The 25,128-nt window shown below is 49.6% G+C and overlaps 1 protein-coding gene across 1 annotated transcript; it reads right to left on the bottom strand.

The window, feature by feature from the left end:
• Nucleotides 1-571: 571 nt before the first annotated feature.
• On the bottom strand, nucleotides 572-25,118 carry ITGB3BP (integrin subunit beta 3 binding protein). Its single transcript, XM_075287949.1, has 7 exons — nucleotides 25,030-25,118; nucleotides 16,961-17,003; nucleotides 15,814-15,940; nucleotides 11,334-11,406; nucleotides 5,646-5,724; nucleotides 2,711-2,804; nucleotides 572-833 (listed from the first exon to the last, which is right to left on the bottom strand). Exons 1-7 carry the CDS (start codon nucleotides 25,032-25,034, stop codon nucleotides 790-792), a joined length of 465 nt encoding a protein of 154 aa, XP_075144050.1. The 5' UTR covers nucleotides 25,035-25,118; the 3' UTR covers nucleotides 572-789.
• Nucleotides 25,119-25,128: the final 10 nt, after the last annotated feature.

Genomic DNA, 25,128 nt, shown 5'->3' on the forward strand with positions numbered 1-25,128 from the left:
CTCTGTGGCCTGTGTATATGAGCCAGGGGCAAAGCTCACCACTGCACCTGATCCTGCGCCGTTTTGTGGCCCGGGCTCACTAGATGAAGTGAATGGGTCTTGTGCAGGCGCCGGCCACCCCCGGGTGTCATCCATGTGTACTGGACACGTGGTGTATGCGGCCGGGAATCCCAATGTTGTATTCACACTTCTGTTTTGTCGCAGACAGATGTTACGGAGACGACGGTCTATACTCGTCCAGGAATTTAGGGCAGGCCATAAATAACTGATCATGGGGTGTCTGCAGCAGCCCCCGTACGGATCAGCTGTTCAGAGGTTTATCCGCTCTGTATGCTACACAGTGCGCAGAGCTCAGCACACCACATAGTGGCTGGGTGACGGTACTGCAGCGCCTAGTGATGTCAGTGGGCACTATACAGTGTACTGAGCTATCTTCCTCCGGCTCTGTGCAGTGTATTGCATGAATTCAAGTCTAATAGAAAGTTCTAGAAATATTCAACTTTATTTTACACATTTTTTGATGCAGTACTGCAATGTGTGAACACTGTTCTGGGAGAAATAAAACAAATCTCACCAATCCCCTGGTCATGGTGGAGAAAAAACTATATCAGGGAGTCCCCAGTAGTAGGTTAGGGAGACTTCCAGGCTTATATATTGGGATGCTATCATAGGCGATCAGTGACGGTCCGACACCCAGGACCCCCACCGACCAGCTGGAATTCAAATAAGTTATAGCTATTAGACATCTGCCTGGGGCCGATGTGATCTGTGCAGGATCTGTCCTCACCGTCATCCCGTGCGCTGCCGCTTCTTCACTTTTCTCACTTCACAAACTAAGAGAGAAAATAGAAATAATGGCGTCACATCTCCATCTCTGGGGTCAGGGGTTATTACATGGTGGGTATGGGTAACATGGTAAGTGTACGCCTAATGGAGGAGGGGGTGCAAGAAGAGGACTCCAAGACTGACTAACCACTATTCGGTCTTTGCACATTTCTATCTGGTTCTGAGAAAGCTGGGTGACTACTATGGTTTTCTATAATCAGGCTTTTCAGATTATAGAAAAGTTGGGTGGCAACCCCTGACTCTGCGATAACTGTGGCTATATTGGTTGTCACCCAGCTTTGCCATAACCAGGTAAGCCAATTGCAATGACTCTGAAAAGAAGGAGGACTCCAGGAATAGCAGAGATGAGCTTGTAGAAGCAGAGCGTACTGAATCTCCATCTTTAATAATCAGGCCACCACTAGAGAGAGCAGAGGAGACGATTTAGTATTGAGATCAAATATGAAGCTCTGGAGCACCCTCTAGTGGTGGCCGCAGATGGGCAAAATTCATTAAACTTAACTTAACTTATTTAACTCTGTCTTTTCCAGGGGGTTTGGGCCTCTGTATCTGATACAGTAAAGACATGTGACAGTCACTTTGACTCCCTGAGTGCACTGAAGTGACATCGCACTGACAAAACAAATAAAAAAAATCCTGCCCTCAGATAGAAATGTTGGGTTGCACTACGGCTGGCCTATAATGAGATCTATGTGCGGCCTCCAGCTAGGATGCGCGTTGACACCCATGAAATCTCACTGCCCCGTATCACATCCGGGTCACACATGGACATTCCCACCCTCCATTGGACACACGGATGTAAAGCTTTCCTGCACGTTCCTCCATGACCAGGCTTCACATGACTGACTGATGAGAGGGCGCCTTTGTGTGAATGCGCACCTAATGGTCGCTAATTCCTTCCAAGACGTAGCTCAGCTATAATGTGAAGCCTTATGTGCCCACGACCACCTGCACGTAGCCGCAGGGCATGTCCGTCTCATACATACCGTGAGCTGTAATAGTGACTCTATGGCTTGTCACTCTATGGCTTGTTCCCATAGAACGCAGAGAATATTTAAACACTAGTTGTACAGGATTAGATTTAAACGCCCCCCCCCCCCCTTTTTTTTTTTTTTTTGCAAAAACAGCGCCACAGCTGTTCACAGGTTGTGTGGTATTGCAGCTCTGCTCGCTCACTTTAATGAAGCTAAGCTGCAATACCTGACCCAACCTTTGGACAGATGTGGCGCTATTTCAACCAGAAAGCAGCCATTTTCTCCTGTCCTTAGGGTGTACTGACATGTTGCAGTCAAATTGCTGCAGTTTTGCACTTGCAGCACATAAATGTGAATGCAGCCTCAGTCTAAAACCTGCCTTATGTAGCAGTCGTGGACTATAGGGATGTATCTGCGCATGAGTAAGCATAGTTGTCATTCTGGAGTCTGGGAAAGCTGAGTAGCCATGAGCCGTGACAGTGACTATATAGCTCGCCACCCAGCTTTTCCATAGAACAGACAGAAATGGTGAAATGCTGGGCAGAGAAAGACAGCGGAGGAGCTGAGCGGGAGGGATAAGGCGAATACAACTGCGGAGCTGCCCTGAATACTGGGCGCTAACCGTACCTGGCGCAGTTTATCCTAATTCTTAATGAAGGTGCCCTTTACGGGGCGGTGCTGCCAGACGGTAGCGCTCCTCAGGTCTTCATTACTGAAACCCTATATTTTATAGAGGACACTGCTAAAGCCGCTGTCCCATAATACGGCCACGGCGGTTTCCTAACCCCGGATCGCTTTCTCTCCAGCGACCTTTAAATGTTTTTCTAGCACGTACGGGGAGGACGGACGGCTCGTGAATCGCACACAAGGATTTGCCTTTCAGCCCTTACTCAGAACTTTCGTTTTCTGAATCTCCGTCTTAAGATCTAGCGTTCCGAGATCCGATCCAAAGAGGTTTCCCAGCTGTCTGCTGCCCCCTGCAGCCTAGGAGAGGAAACACACGGAAAGTCACATTACTATGAGAGCGCAAGACTTGTCGCTACAGAAGGGGTTAATGAGGACCCTGCCATACATAAGTCAATTATATGAAAAACATTAAAATGGTCTTAAAATAAGACAACAAAAAAACCCCGTGAGGCATAAAAAGTTGGAATTTTTCGGGAAAAACGTGGTTTGCAGTATAAGGGTCCATTCACATGGAGTAACGTGCCGCGTGATGTGGCACGTATACGGTGTGTGAGACTTTGCACGCCGTAAAAGCGGATCTTATACGCCGCATTATTTTGCGGACGTGATTTTGCGGCCGCAAAATAACGCGGCGTATACGATCCAGGCTCCCATTGAAATCAATGGGTGCTTTTATGGCGCTCAAAATCTCACACGCTGTATACATGCCAGGTCACGCGGCACGTTACTCCGTGTGAATGGACCCTAAGGGTGAACATAGCGCCATACATTGCATAGTGGTCATGCTTGGTACTGCAGCTCAGCCCCATTCGCTTGGATGGAACTAAGCTAAGAACAAGTCATGTGACCGATAAACGTGATGTCACATGGCCTGAGAATTGAGGTGGCGCCTAAGGACCACCACTGCCGCTTCTAACAGGTGATCCTCGGGGGTCCCAGGTCATCAATTTAAGAATCCTGGCACACCCTTTTAAGATTGGTCAAAGTACTATGTAATTATTTAAAGGGGATCAGTCGGCTCTCCTTTTTAGTAAATACATATAAAATTTGGAAGTATATTTTATCATTAAACTGTATTGTGCCGTTCCTCTGTTGTTCCTCCTGAAAATATATGAATAAATTAAAAGACTATTCCAAAAGGGTGTGTCCCTTCGAGGTCTGATTGGACAAGGTCAGAGTGAGAATGGACACACCCCCCACTTGGTAACACCCTCCTGTCAATTTATCCGTAACATTGCAGGAGGAATAACAGAGGGACAGCACAATTTATACAGAAGCACCAGGATGATTGTCTCATAAGGAATAAGATATTTACTAGCGGAGTCACGTCTGGCTGACGATCACGCTGACCCGCCTCTTCGGGATTCCTATAAAACCGCCTTTTCCTCGCTAATCTCGCAGCGTTCTCCTCCATCCCGAGGACCTGGGCCTTTTTTCTGCGAGTCCTCGAGTTTCTCCGGTCGGTAACAAGTGCTAATCTTCAGGGAACAGAGCAGATTTCACACTGCGTAAATATTTTCCCCCGGCCTCAGACGTAAAAATGTAGGAGCCACCCAGCGAGCGGTGCAAGTGTCACCCATGAAATTCATCCGCACGCGCTCGCCGCTGTAAATGTCACAGCATGTGCTGCGAACAGCTAAGACGTATTAAAACAGCTTCCTCCTAAATTAGGTAAACAGAAGGACATATGTCCAGCGCACAAAGTCAGGAAGCTGCCGACTCTGCACTCCGCGCCCGCCGCAGACGGGTATTTTAGGCTGAGGCTCCCTGGTGGAGAAGGCAGCCCCGGCCTGTGACCGTCATCTCCCAATTCTGAGTATCTTAAATGCTTGACTTATGTTACATCATGCTGTGTGCTCCACTCACAACCAAAGCTGCATTCAAAATCAGGCTGGTCTCCTGTATGGACTTTAAACTACATCTCCCGCCATGCTATGAATCAGCAACATGATTTCACCCGGGCAAAAGTTCACAACTCAGTGCTGAAAGATCTCACATGGCAACCACCAGAATTCTAAATGCAGCTCTGGATGTGACTGGAGTACAAGACATGATGGAGCTTCCAAGTTGACCAACATAGGTGTGATAAGGTTAATCACAGACATATGGCGGCTCTCACCAGCATTCTGTATAGGTGTACAATGATCTCGTAGACTGTTCCACTCAATTTTCTGTCTGGTTCATTTGCAGATTCCACAATCGAAAGAATACAATGGGAGGATAGCCTGGGCCTTGTATGGAATATAATGAGAGGATAGCCTGGGCCTTGTATGGAATACAATGGGAGGATAGCCTGGGCCTTGTATGGAATATAATGAGAGAATAGCCTGGGCCTTGTATGGAATATAATGAGAGGATAGCCTGGGCCTTGTATGGAATACAATGGGAGGATAGCCTGGGCCTTGTATGGAATATAATGAGAGGATAGCCTGGGCCTTGTATGGAATACAATGGGAGGATAGCCCGGGCCTTGTATGGAATATAGTGGGAGGATAGCCCGACCTGGTATTGAATACAATGGGAGGATAGCCCAGGCCTTGTATGGAATACAATGGGAGGATAGCCTGGGCCTTGTATGGAATACAATGGGAGGATAGCCTGGGCCTTGTATGGAATACAATGGGAGGATAGCCTGGGCCTTGTATGGAATACAATGGGAGGATAGCCTGGGCCTCGTATGGAATACAATGGGAGGATAGCCCGACCTGGTATAGAATACAATGGGAGGATACCCAGGCCTGGTATAAAGTATAACAGGAGGATAGTCCGGCCTGGTATTGAATACAACGAGAGGACAGTCCCGCCTGGTAAGGAATAAAATGGGAGGATAGAATACAACGTGAGGATACACCTGGCATGGTATAGAATACAAAGAGAGAGAATAGCCCAGCCTGGTATAGGATACAACAGGAGCATAGCCAGGAATAGTATAGGATAAAAATAGAGAATAGCCTGGCCTGGCATAGAATACAACGGGAAGATAGCTGGGCCTGGTATAGAATGTAATTGGAGAATAGCCCGTCCTGTTATGGTCTCAAATTCACCACATTTAATTATTAAATCATTAAACTCATTAATGTGTTAAGGAATGGCTGCTAACAGATGACACAAGGAGTAAAGTATTCGCCGCCCACTAACCTGTGAGGTCTTTAGACTTTGCCTCATTTCCAAAAATTCATCCAGCGATCCTTCCACTTGTGAGAACAGATGTAAAATTCTAAAAAAAAAAAATATATATATTTTTTTTTTAGCAAAAACAATATAACCTAAAATCAGAGAGTCGCCGCGTATTTCCTTATTTCTATTACACCTAAAGTAAGAAAATAATCGAGCAACTCTGCGAACATCTATTAAACCATCTAGCGCATGGTGTACACAGCCGTCCTGCAGACTTATGTGTGTACCTTGTGGTACTGAGGAGCCAGTACGAAGTGTCAAAGGGCATCTTACAATATGGCGCACTTGGCCTGACAGTATATAATAGGAATGGTGAACCATTTGGCGGCTACTGGAGAAGTTCCCGGCTGGACACGGCTTTGCAGAGTTCGCTAGGGAAAGGAAAGACGCGATCGGGGTGATCATCTGGGAGACAGGGTTGTGGAGTCGGTACGCCAAACTCTGACTCCTCTATTCTTCCAGAGCCTGACTCCGCCTACTCAGACGCGGTGAAGATCCCCTAATTCATTAACTATCTAGTGACTGATTCCACTGCATGTAAATATGTAACAAACTATGTATCAAATTAATGACACAATATTACTCATTCTAGAACAGAATTAAATATCATCATCCATTGGGTTCACACTAGTGCCGGCTGTCCGTTGTCCTGGTCTGTTGGGGACCAGAACAACGGACAAGTGGACAGCTAAAATAGCGGTCACATATGGAGCCCAGTAGACCCCACTGACTATAATGGGGGTCTGTTATTTTTAAACTTGAAGTGATGGATGGAAACGCCGAGTGTGTGAACTTATTTTGAACCCAGAGTTGGTCACCTTTTTCCGACTCTACCCAAAAGTGGCTCTAAGCGAGACTCCCCAGTCCTGCCGTGGGCTGCACATAATATGAAGCGTCCTGCTCAGAAGTATAATGTGAAGCTCAAGATAGAAAATGAAGCCCCCCATTTACCTTGTGCTATCTATAATACGGACACTTCTGGGCCCGGTGGCAATGGCTGCCTCTGCGCCCCCTATAGCTACGCCCCTCATCTTGGCCCGAATTCTGGGGTGGACTGTCCCCATTTTGTCTGAGGCTAGTCACTGAGCAAACTCGCAATGGAAAGTTCTGGATTCCACAAGACATTAGAGAAGAATTTGAAGCGGAAGATCACCCTAAAGTATTCTCCAAATTCTTCCATGTGAACCTTCTCTAAAGTATGACATTTATTTGAAGAAAATCTAGAAATTTTCTATGCAATGTTTTTTTTTTTTACTTAAGTATGAAAAATGTAACTGGGGAATATTTCCTATGAAATTTATTTTTGAATAAAATCAAAACATTTTGTACACGTTTTTTTATTTTATTTTAAATACCGTATATACTCAAGTATAAGCCGACCCCCCCTAATTTTACCACATAAAACGGGGAAAACTTATTGACTCGAGTATAAGCCGAGGGGGGGAATGCATGACATTCTGTTTGTGCTCATGTTAATCCTAGCCGGCTTCAGGCCTATATGGTAACGTGTCAGATGTCAAATGGTCTGAGATATTACCATATAGGCCCAAAGCCTGTGGTAGTAGTAATAGCCTGTTACTGCTAGCACAGGCTTTGGGCCTGTATGGCAACAGGCTGCTACTGCTACCATAAGGCTTTGGGCCTGTATGATAATGCCGCAGACGTCCGCCACTGCTCATCTTCTCCCGCGGCTGCTTGTCTTCTCCTGCGTCTCAGCGTAGGGGGCGTGATGACGCCGCCTGTGCTGAGATGCAGTAAGACGTCATCGACATACGCCAGGTGCGGGCCTGAGCAAACGTGGACACGTCATCCGGCTCGTGTTGTAGCCGGGGGAGGGAGCCGGGACTGGAGCGGAGACCCGCTGCAGCCGAGTCAATACAGTCGAGTCAATTACCGTATTGACTCGAGTGGTAATTTCACTGGTCCGCAGTAAAACACATCTGTGGGAGGCGGCTGGAGCAGCGCTGCTGCCGATAGGTGGTCAGTGAGGCAGCGCTGTCTCCAGGGCCGCCTTAAGATGTTTCCAAGGCAGAGAAGATGTTCTGGAAACATCTTGGGGGCGGTCCTGGAGGCAGCGCTGCCTCACCACTCACCTACCGCTGCTCCAGCCGCCTCCCACAGATGTCTTTCACTGCGGACCAGTCATGTGACATTTTCAATACCGTATTGACACGACTATAAGCCGAGGCGCACTCTTTCAGCACAGTTTATACAGCTTATACTCGAGTATATACGGTAAATAAAAATGTATTAAAACATGGGGAGTATTCGTTATGAAATTCATTTGAAGGAAATCTAAACATTTACATACAATGTATATATTTTTTTTAATAAGTCTGAGAAATTAATTAAACTGAAATTTTTTCCTATGAAATTTATTTGAAGAAAATCTCAAGATTTTTTTTTAATCCTAATTAATATTAATATGACAAATGAAATAAATTGGTTTAGCTAAAAAAACCCCAAAAACCTGACACCAGGGACATTGGCTGCAGTTTAGTTGCACCGTGTACATAGTGAGGGGTCAGGAACGTTCTCTGCCATTGCTGTCAGGCCGTATGGAGGGAAGTGCTTAGAGCGCAGCGTCTGACTGTAAAGCGATTTCTGCGAGTGGCTGCGGCCCTTTAAACAAGCCTCCCGCTGATCCTCCCTCCTCCTCTTACAATAAGAATAACAGTATTAAGTTGTAAATGGATATTGAAGGCTGGAAACTGAGCCGGGGCCGGTGCGGGATCCTCCCATTCTGATCCCGCAGAAGGACTGATTACAAGTGGCATTTACCAGGCACTTAAGTTGCTGTTTACTGCATTCCCGTGGCTGCAACAGATGTCTGCCAAGAGAGGAAATGTCAGCATCACTGTATTATACAAGATGGAAATCGCCTCGGGGCTGGAAAGTTCACACGGAATAGCTGAATTTGTGTTATCTTATGCCGCAGAATGCTATACCTTCCAAATGATGTTTAAATACTTGTCCCTCTTCTTGTCGCTCGCGGATTTAAGTGTTGTCGGCCTCGGGGAAATAGATGCCACTTGCGGTTGCCGTCCCCATCACTCACTCCGTGTGCATGTACAATGGAGGCCGGAGCTACGGCGGGCTCACACCAATAGGTCCCTTAAAGGGGTTGTCTATTTGGTACAGCAGGATTTGTTAAGAAGACCCTCCCTCTGCCAGGATCGGGCACGTCCACTTTTCTCTTTTGCCGTCGGGGTCCTTTAAACTAGACCCCCCCCTCCCCCATATCACACTTCCCAGTGTAAGGCCTTATTCACAATGTGGCCATTTTTAAAACCAGGGGAGTGAATAGTTTATAATTGAATGAAAAAAAAATAAAAAATTAAAATTGGCAGATACAAAAATACAGATGTGAATAGACCCCTAGACTTTCATGGGTTTTAAAATGGACACTCAAGAAACGGTTGCGGTCATTTACACAAAGACAAAAACAGACCATTTTTCATAGACATTAGGTCCGTGAAGAACAGAAAGGTCATGTGAATAAGGCCTAACCCATAGGTTAGGAGGTGCGAGTCCCTACCGGCATCTGAATCCTAGGGGGAGGAGATTATAACTGTGTCCTTACTCAGGGGTGTAGCTATAGGGGGTGCAGAGGTAGCAGTCACTACAGGGCCTATAGGGATGCCCAACATTATTACATAGTGGACATTGTATGGTAGGTGGGTCTGAGTGGAGGCGGGTCTGGGTAGAGGCGGGTCTGGGTAGAGGCGGGTCTGGGTAGAGGCGGGTCTGGGTAGAGGCGGGTCTGGGTAGAGGCGGGTCTGGGTAGAGGCGGGTCTGGGTAGAGGCGGGTCTGGGCGGAGGCGGGTCTGGGCGGAGGCGGGTCTGGGCGGAGGCGGGTCTGGGCGGAGGCGGGTCTGGGCGGAGGCGGGTCTGGGCAGAGGCGGGTCTGGGCAGAGGCGGGTCTGGGCAGAGGCGGGTCTGGGCAGAGGCGGGTCTGGGCAGAGGCGGGTCTGGGCAGAGGCGGGTCTGGGCGGAGGCGGGTCTGGGCGGAGGCGGGTCTGGGCGGAGGCGGGTCTGGGCAGAGGCGGGTCTGGGCAGAGGCGGGTCTGGGCAGAGGCGGGTCTGGGCAGAGGCGGGTCTGGGCAGAGGCGGGTCTGGGCAGAGGCGGGTCTGGGCAGAGGCGGGTCTGGGCAGAGGCGGGTCTGGGCAGAGGCGGGTCTGGGCAGAGGCGGGTCTGGGCAGAGGCGGGTCTGGGCGGAGGCGGGTCTGGGCGGAGGCGGGTCTGGGCGGAGGCGGGTCTGGGCGGAGGCGGGTCTGGGCGGAGGCGGGTCTGGGCAGAGGCGGGTCTGGGCAGAGGCGGGTCTGGGCAGAGGCGGGTCTGGGCAGAGGCGGGTCTGGGCAGAGGCGGGTCTGGGTAGAGGCGGGTCTGGGTAGAGGCGGGTCTGGGCAGGGTGCTAAAAACGGCAACAAATTCTGTAATAATGGATTTTAGCCGGGTTGTCATGGCGGTCTGGGCTAAATGGAGAGGAGAAGGTAAAAGGAGAGAAATGCTGGATTTATCAGTACGGTCTTCACTTGTATGGTGTTGTCCGGTATTACGTTGGCTCTGTGGGTGTAATACGGTGCATTTGTTTACTGGTGAGCTCGAGTAGTAACAGAGAAATCCTGCCCTAATAATGAACCAGATTAAAGGGGTTCTCCAGGTTAAAAAGATAATCAGATCAGAAGGGGTCTGACACCCGATGCAAGGAGTGATCAGCAGCTGAATGGAGCAGGAAGCAGACAGCGCTGTTCTCTGTGTGGTGGCTGGACCAGGTACTGCAGGTCGTCTCCCAGTCACTTAAATAGGACCGAAGATACAATGAGTCCGTACCTCCACTACACTGAGAATGTCGATCGCAAAACAGTTGTACAGCTCCAAACCATAGATAGTCCCAATTTATATGCACTATTAGGGTGTGACAAGGAAATTAAGAATGGGGGGGGGGGGGGGTAGCAAGCCTGGACCCTCTCTATTACCTAAAGCCATTATTTGCATCCAGTACGTTGATGTTGTCTAAAATTAAAGGGGTTTCCCGGGGCTTATTTATTGATGGCCTATCCCTAGGACAAGTCATCAATATTATAAGTGATGGCCATGCCGATGAACCCCTGGATCCCCACCAATCGGCTAGTAGAAGAGGCCCCAGTGTTCATGTGAGCACAACCACCTCTTCACTGAATACAGAGCACAGCGCCATCTATGTCATAGTGGCTGTGCTTGGTATTGCAGCTCATTCTCGTTGACTTGAATGGGACTGAGCTGCTGCTGTATCATGTAACCGATAAAAGTGATGTGAGCACTGCAGCCTCTGCAAACAGCTGACTGGTGGGGATTCTGGGTGTGGGACCCCACAGATCACAAATTGATGACCCAACCTAAGGAAACGTCAAAGAAAAATCCCTTTAACGGGTGCAATGACTCACGGACACATGTCATTATGGGGGTTCTTAATAACCTTACGCAACATGGGGGAGCCATGATGGAAGGAGGGGTTGTCTAAACATACTAATCAGCCATTGTGATAACTCGGCGTGTCAAGGAGGTCCTGGCTGCGTGTTGCCGGGATGTCAAAATAGGACTGACCCTTTAAATGATCATAATCCCAAAGGAGGAGAAACCTCAAAATCTCTTATTTACTAACTTACTCTGCATTTTCTTTTGGAGAGGTCTGCCCTCTACTGGAGGTTTCTGTCTCTGCAGCTTTGGTATTAGCATTTTCTGCAAAACAATTGGAGACAAAAGCCACGTTTATTATATTTCACTTTCCTTATTGTATCAGTAGATTTATGGGCTTCAACTAATTATATAGAGAATGTCCACGTGGTTCACATATATACATACACACACACACACACATATACACACACACATATACAGTATATACACACGTGCACGTATATTTTGCTGCAGTGGAAAATATGCAAAGTTGATAGTAGAAGCAAAGTGGAAAGAAATCTCATCCGCATGCTCCAACCCCCTGACCCCCCAACAAACCCCCAAAAACTGTGCATGTCAATTTATGCTGAAAGTTTTCAACCTTTGCATTGCAGAAGGAAATAACACAACAGTTACCCCCAAAGCTGCAACAACTTTTGGTGCAGCTTTTGCAGCCTCACATATCGCATGGAAAATCCTCCGCTTACACCTTCCATCTAGACGGGCCCCAAGGTTGAGTTTGCATGTGATAGATTTGTTGCAGAATTCTTTGCAAGTTATTCCCCTGACTGGGCCTTGCCGTCTGTAATGGGCAAACCTTATTAATATTGATGAGATTTGCTAGGAAAATTTGTATCAGACCTGTTCAGCCCAATTCGGAAGTGCAGGGTAAAGCTGAACCCCTGTGGCGTCTCTTCAGGCCTCAGGCACGATATCTGGTGTGTGGACGAAAAACCACACAACCATGCTCACCTTTCCTGGACTCCAATGTGGCATCTTGTGGCGCTCCAGTCTTCTTCCTGTGCTGTCCGCCATCTTCTTCAACCCCCAAGTTACCCTTGAACATACATGACGATGCTGTAGGATCAACACGTGATGACACTGAAGATCCTTCCCCAGTGGTTGAGGCCTAAGCACTGGCGACCAAAACAGATTGCAGGAACCCAGGATGACCCCGGAAGTAGATTGGAACGCCAGAGGTCGCTGTGGATTACAGCTATTCCTCCCAATGAACTCATACACGTGCACACGTGGCTTGACCCTAGCAGTGCCAACCAAATATCCGGCAGACCATATAAGTCTCTAATTGCAGCCTCACTTTCCCTTTTCTTCTCCATTCAACCCAGACCACCAGGACGACTTCTTCCAAAATTGGCCAACTTTGACTCTCCTCATTGACTGAGTGTGCACGTGTTCTGATTGGGGAGAGGGGAGAAAGCCATCGCCAGACACCTCTTGCAGAGACTGATCTCCTGGGTGAACAAAGAATCAACATAAAACGGATCCAGGCTCTACAGTGTTAATTCCAGCTACCAAACCTCTATGTCTATTGTATAACCACTAGTCCCAGCAGGTCTTCTTAACCCTTAAAGCTCTGCTCAGGAGAGGCCACATTACTGCAGACCAATAACAAAGGCATCGAGTGGTAACTAAACGTATAGACAGGACAGAAGGCAAGGGCAGGAGCGGCTGCTATCATTATGAGGCATTGTGCTGCCGCTTCTCCCCTGCACAGTGTCCATGCTTTGCAGCACTAACGACCGTCTGCAGCCAGAAAATGAGATTCGGGCGAAATCCATGGGCGCACTTAAGAAAAGTAATCAGACGTCTCTCAGGCATGACTTACAGACTGACACACTCAGACGGAGAAGAACAGTTAAACACGCAGACTGAACAAAGTTTATTAAAACCAATATCATTTACACTTTACATTACCGGCGCCCCCGCTCGCCTCACGTTACCCGAATACTGATTGTGCGCCAATGTCTGACTTTCAAGATGAGTTTGTATGTAGTAATGTATATAGTAATGTATAGCAACCAAAATGTGACTGGTGCATGGTAAGGTAATACAGAATAGAGGGAAATAGAGACATAGATCCTGAGTTACATCATCTATTATACTCCAGAGCTGCGCTCACTATTCTGCTGGTGCAGTCACTGTGTACATACATTACATTACTTATCCTGTATTATACTCCAGAGCTGCGCTCACTATTCTTCTGGTGCAGTCACTGTGTACATACATTACATTACTTATCCTGTATTATACTCCAGAGCTGCGCTCACTATTCTGCTGGTACAGTCACTGTGTACATACATTACATATCCTGTATTATACTCCAGAGCTGCGCTCACTATTCTGCTGGTACAGTCACTGTGTACATACATTACATTACTTATCCTGTATTATACTCCAGAGCTGCGCTCACTATTCTGCTGGTGCAGTCACTGTGTACATACATTACATTACTTATCCTGTATTATACTCCAGACCTGCGCTCACTATTCTTCTGGTGCAGTCACTGTGTACATACATTACATTACTTATCCTGTATTATACTCCAGAGCTGTGCTCACTATTCTGCTGGTGCAGTCACTGTGTACATACATTACATTACTTATCCTGTATTATACTCCGGAGCTGCACTCACTATTCTGCTGGTGCAGTCACTGTGTACATACATTACTTATCCTGTATTATACCCCAGAGCTGCGCTCACTATTCTGCTGGTACAGTCACTGTGTACATACATTACATTACTTATCCTGTATTATACTCCAGAGCTGCGCTCACTATTCTGCTGGTGCAGTCACTGTGTACATACATTACTTATCCTGTATTATACTCCAGAGCTGTGCTCACTATTCTGCTGGTACAGTCACTGTGTCCATACATTACATTACTTATCCTGTATTATACCCCAGAGTTGCGCTCACTATTCTGCTGGTACAGTCACTGTGTACATACATTACATTACTTATCCTGTATTATACCCCAGAGCTGTGCTCACTATTCTGCTGGTACAGTCACTGTGTACATACATTACATTACTTATCCTGTATTACACTCCAGAGCTGCGCTCACTATTCTGCTGGTACAGTCACTGTGTACATACATTACATTACTTATCCTGTATTATACTCCAGAGCTGCGCTCACTATTCTGCTGGTACGGTCACTGTGTACATACATTACATTACTTATCCTGTATTATACTCCAGAGCTGCGCTCACTATTCTGCTGGTACAGTCACTGTGTCCATACATTACATTACTTATCCTGTATTATACTCCAGAGCTGCGCTTACTATTCTGCAGGTACAGTCACTGTGTACATACATTACATTACTTATCCTGTATTATACTCCAGAGCTGCGCTCACTATTCTGCTGGTGCAGTCACTGTGTCCATACATTACATTACTTATCCTGTATTATACTCCAGAGCTGCGCTTACTATTCTGCAGGTACAGTCACTGTGTACATACATTACATTACTTATCCTGTATTATACTCCAGAGCTGCGCTCACTATTCTGCTGGTGCAGTCACTGTGTACATACATTACATTACTTATCCTGTATTATACCCCAGAGCTGCGCTCACTATTCTGCTGGTACAGTCACTGTGTACGTACATTACATTACTTATCCTGTATTATACCCCAGAGTTGCGCTCACTATTCTGCTGGTGCAGTCACTGTGTACATACATTACATTACTTATCCTGTATTATACTCCAGAGCTGTGCTCACTATTCTGCTGGTACAGTCACTGTGTACATACATTACATTACTTATCCTGTATTATACTCCAGAGCTGTGCTCACTATTCTGCTGGTACAGTCACTGTGTACATACATTACATTACTTATCCTGTATTATACTCCAGAGCTGCGCTCACTATTCTGCTGGTGCAGTCACTGTGTCCATACATTACATTACTTATCCTGTATTATACTCCAGAGCTGCGCTCACTATTCTGCTGGTACAGTCACTGTGTACATACATTACATTACTTATCCTGTATTATACCCCAGAGCTGCGCTCACTATTCTGCTGGTACAGTCACTGTGTACGTACATTACATTACTTATCCTGTATTATACCCCAGAGTTGCGCTCACTATTCTGCTGGTGCAGTCACTGTGTACATACATTACATTACTTATCCTGTATTATACTCCAGAGCTGCGCTCACTATTCTGCTGGTGCAGTCACTGTGTACGTACATTACATTACTTATCCTGTATTATACCCCAGAGCTGCGCTCACTATTCTGCTGGTACAGTCACTGTGTACATACATTACATTACTTATCCTGTATTATACTCCAGAGCTGCGCTCACTATTCTGCTGGTACAGTCACTGTGTACATACATTACATTACTTATCCTGTATTATACCCCAGAGTTGCGCTCACTATTCTGCTGGTGCAGTCACTGTGTACATACATTACATTACTTATCCTGTATTATACTCCAGAGCTGCGCTCACTATTCTGCTGGTACAGTCACTGTGTACATACATTACATTACTTATCCTGTATTATACTCCAGAGCTGCGCTCACTATTCTGCTGGTGCAGTCACTGTGTACATACATTACATTACTTATCCTGTATTATACTCCAGAGCTGCGCTCACTATTCTATGATGAGAGTCAGATACATACACATGGATAGCGCCACTTACTCAGTCTCCTCTGCTCTCTGGCTTCTGCCGCCGCCCGCCGTTTAGAGGCTGATGGGGGGCTCATCTTACGCGTTCCGGTGAGTGGGGAGTATGAGTTGGGGTCATGTGCTGCATTAACCTTTGACTTCTGTAGGTAAAGGAGAGATGACAGTAAGCCCTAGGACAAGTACTTGTAGTACACGACGACCTCCTTGGGGTCGGGGCATTCAGGGGATTATAGAAGGGAGTTTCACCCTCTGATTGGACTCCTCTGGATTTGTAAGAGTCCAGGGTGCACATGATTGTGATATACGCCTCTGAGAGAGGGGTGCAGTGTATTTGGGCAGGGGTGCAGTCTGTAGAAGGACACATTGCAGCCGTCCTACGGTCCTTTGATGCTGCTTTGGGCGAGACACTTCTATTCTGTAGGAATGTGGTCTTGGTGACATATATACATTAAAAGAAGCTGAAGATGAAGCCTGTTGGCGAGCGGGACGGCAATGACCACTCATTACAATCTCTCCGCCATTAGTGTCCCCGTTAACACCCGCCGCTGGCATGCGAGGGCCATCATCTACTATATCATGATACATTTGGCATTGCGGCCGATCCATTTGGCACGGCGTCTCCACCGTGACGGGGATCTACAAACATAACAGTTATAGTTGAGCTTTATTTTATATGGTAGTAATGGCGGGATAATTTATAGAAGCGGTGGTATTTTTACGGCTTAATTATAGCAGATTAGCCGAGGTAAACAATTATGTTCTCCGCATAAAAATGCCTGTCTGGTTTCCATTTCCCGTTTGCACGTTCCTAATATGCTCGATGTAACATTATCATAATTCCATATTGTTTGGAGTGGTGGTCGATGACAAGACGGCTGCCGCGGTAATTACACCGCCACGAGCTGACAAATGACTCCCCTTCAACTTCTAACGCGCTCTCTTCGGAAAAATGACTACGGGGCGCACAAAAACACACTCGTCTTCTCCGTTATGACCGGGCCACCCCGTCGACAGCCCTTAAATCCGATATATCGGCCCCTTGCCCTTGCACCGGGGTCGAGCGACTAATACAATCTGGATTGATAAAAAGAAACGAGGGGGGATATAGAGTTAACCCTTCACGTGACTGAAGTCATTTCTGCATCTGGAGAGGGACGCACCTTGTTGTTCTCCGGGGGCTCCAGGCGGAGGGATCTTCTGGCTCTGGAAATGAAGGTGGAAATGGGATTAGGACAGAGGGAGAGGAGGCCGAGTGACGCGTACAACAATGAGAGATCACAATATGAAGGACGGGGCGCGGCGGAAATGACAAAGGAATTACAAAATGTATAAGAAGAACTGGCCTTGGTGCACCTGCCTAATAAAGAGGCCTCGGGTCACCCCGTAAATGCAGGGAACAAAGCCAAGCAGTAGTAGAGCACAGGAAAATAGCTCAACTCTAGACATCTATGTGATAGCCACATTACTAACTCTAGCGCCTCTAGGGGGCCGCCCCAAAGTCATGCACCTCTAGGGTCCCACCCCCAGGGTCCCATCTCCAAGGACATGCACTTCTAGGGTCCCACCATCAGGGTCCAGTCTCCAAAGTCATGCACCTCTAGGGTCCCACCCAGAGGTGAATCTACCCCTTTTGCCACCTGAGGCGAACTACAGAAAGCCCCCCCCCCCGAGAGGAGGGGGCGTGGTGGAGTGAAGGGGGCATGGTGGAGCGAAGGGGGAGGGGCTTAGCGCTGTTCACAGGCAGAGAGCAGGCACGGAGAGGACCTGCTCTCTGCCTGAGCGTGAGGGGAGGCTGCTGGAGCAGCGCTGCTCCAGTGGCCTCCCCAAACCACCTCTCGGTGCTAAGCCAGTCCAGGACAGCTTGTCCTGGACTGGCTTAGGTAAGCAAAAATGCCGCCCTCCCTGAGGCCCTGGCATAGCGCCGCCTGATGCAGTCGCTTCAGATCGCCTCATGGGAGGTGCGGCGCTGTGACTCCCACCCCCAGGGATCTGACTCCAAGGACATGCACCTCTAGGGTCCCACCCCCAGGGTCCCGTCTCCAAAGTCATGCACCTCTAGAGTCCCACCCCCAGGGTCCTGACTCCAAGGATATGCACCTCTAGGGTCCCACCCCCAGGGTCCCGTCTCCAAAGTCATGCACCTCTAGAGTCCCACCACCAGGGTCCCGTCTCCAAGGATATGCACCTCTAGGGTCCCACCACCAGGGTCCCGTCTCCAAAGTCAAGCACCTCTAGGGTCCCACCACCAGGGTCCCGTCTCCAAGGACATGCACCTCTAGGGTCCTACCCCCAGGGTCCCGTCTCCAAAGTCATGCACCTCTAGGCTCTCACCCCCAGGGTCCTGACTCCCAGGACATGCACCATGACAACAATAGGATGCCCCCCTGCCCTGCCTGGTGATATCGCCACTTCCAGGCATTGACAGCATGGAGACTTTACCGTACAGTTGCGTCACCATCTCCATCCACTTCTAAGGGAATTACAAAACTAGCATGAGTAGGCCAGAAAAGTCTAAAGTGGGACAAGCCTTTGAAGAGGTGGGAGGTCTCTGTGCAGAGGTGCTGCGTACAGATACCGATCACTTCTGCAGGCAAAGGATGCCCAGGCCAGAATAGAGAGTGGCTTATCTAGAGCGTCTCTCCCTGTAGCCGTCCTGTCCGGCATGACGCAGACAATTCGCCGATGTGGATAGACAACGTGTAATCCTTCATTTTACCTGAAGGGGCACTGCAGGGAAAACAAACCTATCGTCAGTCAAACCCTACAGATTACAGCTAATAGCTGGGGGTCCCCGCACCTTATTGTTGAGGGCGGAGGACTTGCCTGGTTTTCAAGATCTCCGCTTCCTGTCAGTGAATGGAAACATCCCCAGCTACAGCCAATATTCTGCAGAGTTTGTTACAGTTGGATCCGGCCTAGACAATCCTGTGTCCTGATAGTTACAATGTATCAGTGCAGGTAAATGGTCTCAGTATAGGCAGAACATAACTGTAGCAAACCCTCAGCTGTGAGACATCAGATGGATTTGTATTCTCTGGATGTCAGCAATCCTGTTCCCATTCAGTGACAGCAAGCAGAGATCTTGACAATGGCAAAAACCTGCAACGCAGAGGGGAGAATTTGTTCAGACCTGTGTTTGCAGGAAGTGGTGCAAATCAGGGTCACAAGCCAAAATGGCGCCACTCCTACACCCGTTTTCTGACCTACGCCCTTTCTATTAGAAACCTGCAGATCTTTTCACGCCACAATGGACGCCACCTACGGGCAGCTCGCGCTATAGACGGGGTGAGGATGGCGAACGCTCAACTTGCAGAAATCTTTCAAAAAGACTTGAGGCAAAGTTATTTCTTGGAGATAGAGACAGATGGATGTGCCGACACGCTGAAAGTCAGTGACCCTTAAAGAAACTATGCTCCACCATCCACCGTGACAGACATGCCAAGCGCTCCCTCGCTCTTGCCAAAATCTGTTCCTGAGCTGGATGCCCAGCTGTTAATAGCAAAGCTCGAAACGGAGAGCGGAATATTTATAATGCCTTCAATCTCACAGCTGTCACCTAAAGAGCAGACATTAGCATTTTATTACACGCGGACTAAATACCTATAGCAAGAAGGATCTGCACAGAACGTCGCCGCGCGGGAGGGAAAGGGAAATGGCCGCACAAAGACGCAAGCTGGACGTCGCCTTCACGGCCTGCTGTGCGCCCAGATTAGAGTTATCCTGCAAAGGATGTGATATATACAATGTATACATACACAATATTGTTATAGACGCACTCTACACAGATATACCTCCTAGGATAGAAGATAAAGATGCAGTGACCTCCTCTGCAACGTCTCAGCTACTGCAGAACCTCTTTAGGGATGGGAATCAAACAGGAGCTAACAGTTGTATTAGGGAGGAAGAGAAGGAGACTGTCAGCAAATAGATTTCATCAAACCTTAGTCACATGACAGTGCTGCGGTCAGCCATATAAGCCCAAAGAAGGCACATGGCCATTATAGAACCCACATATGCCATAGGGCAGGGGTAGGGAACCTTCGGCTCTCTAGCTGCTGTGAAACTACAACTCCCAGCATGCTCCATTCACTTCCAAGGACTGCAGAGCAAGTATGCATGCTGGGAGTTGTAGTTTTGCATCAGCTGGGGAGCCGAAGGTTCCTGAATCCCTACCCCTGCCATAGGGTCCATTCCCTATTTAGGCAGACAAAGACTATGCGTGTCAGTTTTGCTGAATAGTCACATTGAAAATGATATGTTCTCGAACTGGCCATGTCAGTAAGGCCTCGCTCTGTGCAGTGTCAGACGTGTTCCCTCCCCCACTTACAGAGTTCAGCAGCTGCACTTATTTGTGTGTCTTTTCCAGCAGCTTCCTCCATAGACGTCTATGTCTAGAGGAGAAGGAAACCAATTTCTATAATAAGCTATATCACAGAGTTTCTTCTATTCCCCTGCACTGTTCCTACATGAAAAGTGGTTTTATAATTGGAGGTCACTTTGAACATAGTCAAGCCTGGACCAAACCTCCTCCGAATTGCTCCCAGCAGCACCAGCTTTTGGGCATTGTCTCCTGCTGTATTGTGGCGTTAGTAATATCCCCGAGACATCACTAGTTTCCCAATCTGCACCAGAGGAGCAATAGCCGCTCTGTCATCTCCTGGGAACACTATGGCCACTGTTTGCCACCAATCTGCACTACGTGGCCACTGTCCCTAGACAGAGCATTGGGGTGAATTCTCATGCAACAGATTCGATGCAGAGTTTTCTACAACTGGCCCATTGCTCTGTACAGGATTTACAGAAGTCCATGTCCTTGGCGCAGAAACAATCCCAATCCTAGAAACAGAAGCAAAAGTTTCTGCAACAAAGAAAACTGCAGTATGTGAACTGGCCCTTGCACAGTCTCTGGGCTCTAGTATATATTGTATGGCTCTATGTGCGCACAGTTTGGCTTCGCAGGGCACCGTCCAGGCAATATACTGAATGGTGAAGGTACCATATACGGCAGATAGTACACGGGTATAAGCATTCTCTAAGCACGTTGTACAGGGGCAAAACCCAATGCAAAACAGCACATGGTAAGTAGGCATACCTCCCAACTATTGAAGAGCCGAAAGAGGGACAAAATATGCGGCGCCGCAGCAAACTTAGCTCCACCCACTTTTATGTTGACTCCACCCATTCTCATTCATTTTTCATGTGCCCCCACACAGTATAATCCTCCTACAGTCACCTGTAAATTATATGTCCCCCCTCCATCTCTCCCCCAGTTTCATGTCCCCCCCATCTCTGACCACAGTGTCATGCCATTCTTTCCCTTCATCTGCCCCAGTGTCATGCCGTTCCCCCCCCTTCATCTGCCCCAGTGTCATGCCGTTCTCCCCCCCTTCATCTGCCCCAGTGTCATGCCGTTCTCCCCCCCTTCATCTGCCCCAGTGTCATGCCGTTCTCCCCCCCTTCATCTGCCCCAGTGTCATGCCGTTCTCCCCCCCTTCATCTGCCCCAGTGTCATGCCGTTCTCCCCCCCTTCATCTGCCCCAGTGTCATGCCGTTCTCCCCCCCTTCATCTGCCCCAGTGTCATGCCGTTCTCCCCCCCTTCATCTGCCCCAGTGTCATGCCGTTCTCCCCCCCTTCATCTGCCCCAGTGTCATGCCGTTCTCCCCCCCTTCATCTGCCCCAGTGTCATGCCGTTCTCCCCCCCTTCATCTGCCCCAGTGTCATGCCGTTCTCCCCCCCTTCATCTGCCCCAGTGTCATGCCGTTCTCCCCCCCTTCATCTGCCCCAGTGTCATGCCGTTCTCCCCCCCTTCATCTGCCCCAGTGTCATGCCGTTCTCCCCCCCTTCATCTGCCCCAGTGTCATGCCGTTCTCCCCCCCTTCATCTGCCCCAGTGTCATGCCGTTCTCCCCCCCTTCATCTGCCCCAGTGTCATGCCGTTCTCCCCCCCTTCATCTGCCCCAGTGTCATGCCGTTCTCCCCCCCTTCATCTGCCCCAGTGTCATGCCGTTCTCCCCCCCTTCATCTGCCCCAGTGTCATGCCGTTCTCCCCCCCTTCATCTGCCCCAGTGTCATGCCGTTCTCCCCCCCTTCATCTGCCCCAGTGTCATGCCGTTCTCCCCCCCTTCATCTGCCCCAGTGTCATGCCGTTCTCCCCCCCTTCATCTGCCCCAGTGTCATGCCGTTCTCCCCCCCTTCATCTGCCCCAGTGTCATGCCGTTCTCCCCCCCTTCATCTGCCCCAGTGTCATGCCGTTCTCCCCCCCTTCATCTGCCCCAGTGTCATGCCGTTCTCCCCCCCTTCATCTGCCCCAGTGTCATGCCGTTCTCCCCCCCTTCATCTGCCCCAGTGTCATGCCGTTCTCCCCCCCTTCATCTGCCCCAGTGTCATGCCGTTCTCCCCCCCTTCATCTGCCCCAGTGTCATGCCGTTCTCCCCCCCTTCATCTGCCCCAGTGTCATGCCGTTCTCCCCCCCTTCATCTGCCCCAGTGTCATGCCGTTCTCCCCCCCTTCATCTGCCCCAGTGTCATGCCGTTCTCCCCCCCTTCATCTGCCCCAGTGTCATGCCGTTCTCCCCCCCTTCATCTGCCCCAGTGTCATGCCGTTCTCCCCCCCTTCATCTGCCCCAGTGTCATGCCGTTCTCCCCCCCTTCATCTGCCCCAGTGTCATGCCGTTCTCCCCCCCTTCATCTGCCCCAGTGTCATGCCGTTCTCCCCCCCTTCATCTGCCCCAGTGTCATGCCGTTCTCCCCCCCTTCATCTGCCCCAGTGTCATGCCGTTCTCCCCCCCTTCATCTGCCCCAGTGTCATGCCGTTCTCCCCCCCTTCATCTGCCCCAGTGTCATGCCGTTCTCCCCCCCTTCATCTGCCCCAGTGTCATGCCGTTCTCCCCCCCTTCATCTGCCCCAGTGTCATGCCGTTCTCCCCCCCTTCATCTGCCCCAGTGTCATGCCGTTCTCCCCCCCTTCATCTGCCCCAGTGTCATGCCGTTCTCCCCCCCTTCATCTGCCCCAGTGTCATGCCGTTCTCCCCCCCTTCATCTGCCCCAGTGTCATGCCGTTCTCCCCCCCTTCATCTGCCCCAGTGTCATGCCGTTCTCCCCCCCTTCATCTGCCCCAGTGTCATGCCGTTCTCCCCCCCCTTCATCTGCCCCAGTGTCATGCCGTTCTCCCCCCCTTCATCTGCCCCAGTGTCATGCCGTTCTCCCCCCCTTCATCTGCCCCAGTGTCATGCCGTTCTCCCCCCCTTCATCTGCCCCAGTGTCATGCCCCCCCTTCATCTGCCCCAGTGTCATGCCCCCCCTTCATCTGCCCCAGTGTCATGCCCCCCCTTCATCTGCCCCAGTGTCATGCCCCCCCTTCATCTGCCCCAGTGTCATGCCCCCCCTTCATCTGCCCCAGTGTCATGCCCCCCCTTCATCTGCCCCAGTGTCATGCCCCCCCTTCATCTGCCCCAGTGTCATGCCCCCCCTTCATCTGCCCCAGTGTCATGCCCCCCCTTCATCTGCCCCAGTGTCATGCCCCCCCTTCATCTGCCCCCAGTGTCATGCCCCCCCTTCATCTGCCCCCAGTGTCATGCCCCCCCTTCATCTGCCCCCAGTGTCATGCCCCCCCTTCATCTGCCCCCAGTGTCATGCCCCCCCTTCATCTGCCCCCAGTGTCATGCCCCCCCTTCATCTGCCCCCAGTGTCATGCCCCCCCTTCATCTGCCCCCAGTGTCATGCCCCCCCTTCATCTGCCCCCAGTGTCATGCCCCCCCTTCATCTGCCCCCAGTGTCATGCCCCCCCTTCATCTGCCCCCAGTGTCATGCCCCCCCTTCATCTGCCCCCAGTGTCATGCCCCCCCTTCATCTGCCCCCAGTGTCATGCCCCCCCTTCATCTGCCCCCAGTGTCATGCCCCCCCTTCATCTGCCCCCAGTGTCATGCCCCCCCCTTCATCTGCCCCCAGTGTCATGCCCCCCCCCCCCCCTTCATCTGCCCCCAGTCTTATAGGCCCCCTACATTATGTTACCCTCAATGTTTAACACAAACAAACACTTATACTCACCTTCCAACGCTCCCCCCGCTGCTCTCTCACTCCACTCACATACTTGTAGGCCCGATGTGACGCCATCACATCGCGCCTACACATGCAGAAGCCGGTAAGTCAGGAGCTGAGCTGTGACCGCTCCTGATTTAATCGCCTATGTATTCAACTCATCGGCGTCCAAGTTGAAACCAGGACTTACCTCCCGCCGAGCGGGACAGGACACCGAATCCGTGAACCGTCCCAGGATGGTTGGGACATGAAGTAGGGGCTCCATCACCGATCTATAAAACTGGTGTCTTATGTTGTGGAGTGGCCCCCGGGGCTCCAGGGCCCAGCAGTGATGGCTACCTCACCCCTGTCACTGTATAGATCTCTGGGAAGAATATGCAAATCTGCCTTCCATGATGTAATTAGGAAGACAGTTGCTGCCTCATTGTTGCAAACCAATAGAGGGCGCTCACTGGAATTTGCAAGCCTGTCTTAAGACAGGATTCCAGTGAAATAACCCAATAATGGCTGCTCCCTTTAGCCTCATGCCCGACCTTCCAAGAGGCCTTTGTTTAGCAATGACGCTGGGATTAATACCAGGTATAGTCTCTCAATCGAGGACAGCTGTTTTGATCTGGTTAGATCTCTTCAGCCCGATGTAGAGAGTACTATAACCTGGTAGAGGTGAGAGACTTAGACAGGGTTCGGAGGATATTGTCACTCCTTAGGGAGAGACCACCATATAGGTGTGTGGAGACTTGTTATACAAGCCGGGTAATGCTGAGACTTGTGCTCCCCCTGGCTAGGCCCATGTTCACACCCACCACCCCCTTCCATTGCGGTTTTTTCCCTTGGAAAACACAAAACTTTTCAGATTTTGTGTTTACTTTCTTAATGCCGATTATTTTTATGCTCAGATTTTTGCATTTCTTTACAATATAATTTCATTGACTTGGAGAAATCTCTACAATATAAAAGCGGCGGCAAATAACAAACACCTGCCGCATTACCATACGCTATACTTTGCATTGTTAGCTTCAAAGTACCCAAACAGATACCTAAAATATTTGCCCCCTATTCCCTGCAGTGCATGATGGGAGTTGTAGTCTTCTCATAGTCACTGGGAGATAAGGACTTGTGACCCTAAAACAGCCCCCCCTGCTGACCAGTAGGCCTCAGCACACCCCACACCGTCCCCTCAGTCCTTCTACTCACCGCATACTCCTTTCTGTCGCACAAATGGTCTCTTATTCTGACTTTAGCGCCTTGTGCAGCTCTAAAGTCTCCCCCAAGGAAATAGCTCCGCGCTGAAAG

Source organism: Leptodactylus fuscus, chromosome 9, assembly GCF_031893055.1.
Source record: "Leptodactylus fuscus isolate aLepFus1 chromosome 9, aLepFus1.hap2, whole genome shotgun sequence".
NCBI classification, from domain to species: domain Eukaryota; kingdom Metazoa; phylum Chordata; class Amphibia; order Anura; family Leptodactylidae; genus Leptodactylus; species Leptodactylus fuscus.

Bases quoted from the DNA above. Each gene is read 5' to 3' on its own strand.
- ITGB3BP (XM_075287949.1), bottom strand. The intron at 11,407-15,813 runs GTAAGTGGCGCT...ATTGTTTTGCAG, and splicing joins CAGAGAGCAGAGGAGACTGA to AAAATGCTAATACCAAAGCT. The intron at 834-2,710 runs GTAAGGGCTGAA...TTTCTCTCTTAG, and splicing joins TCAGAAAACGAAAGTTCTGA to TTTGTGAAGTGAGAAAAGTG.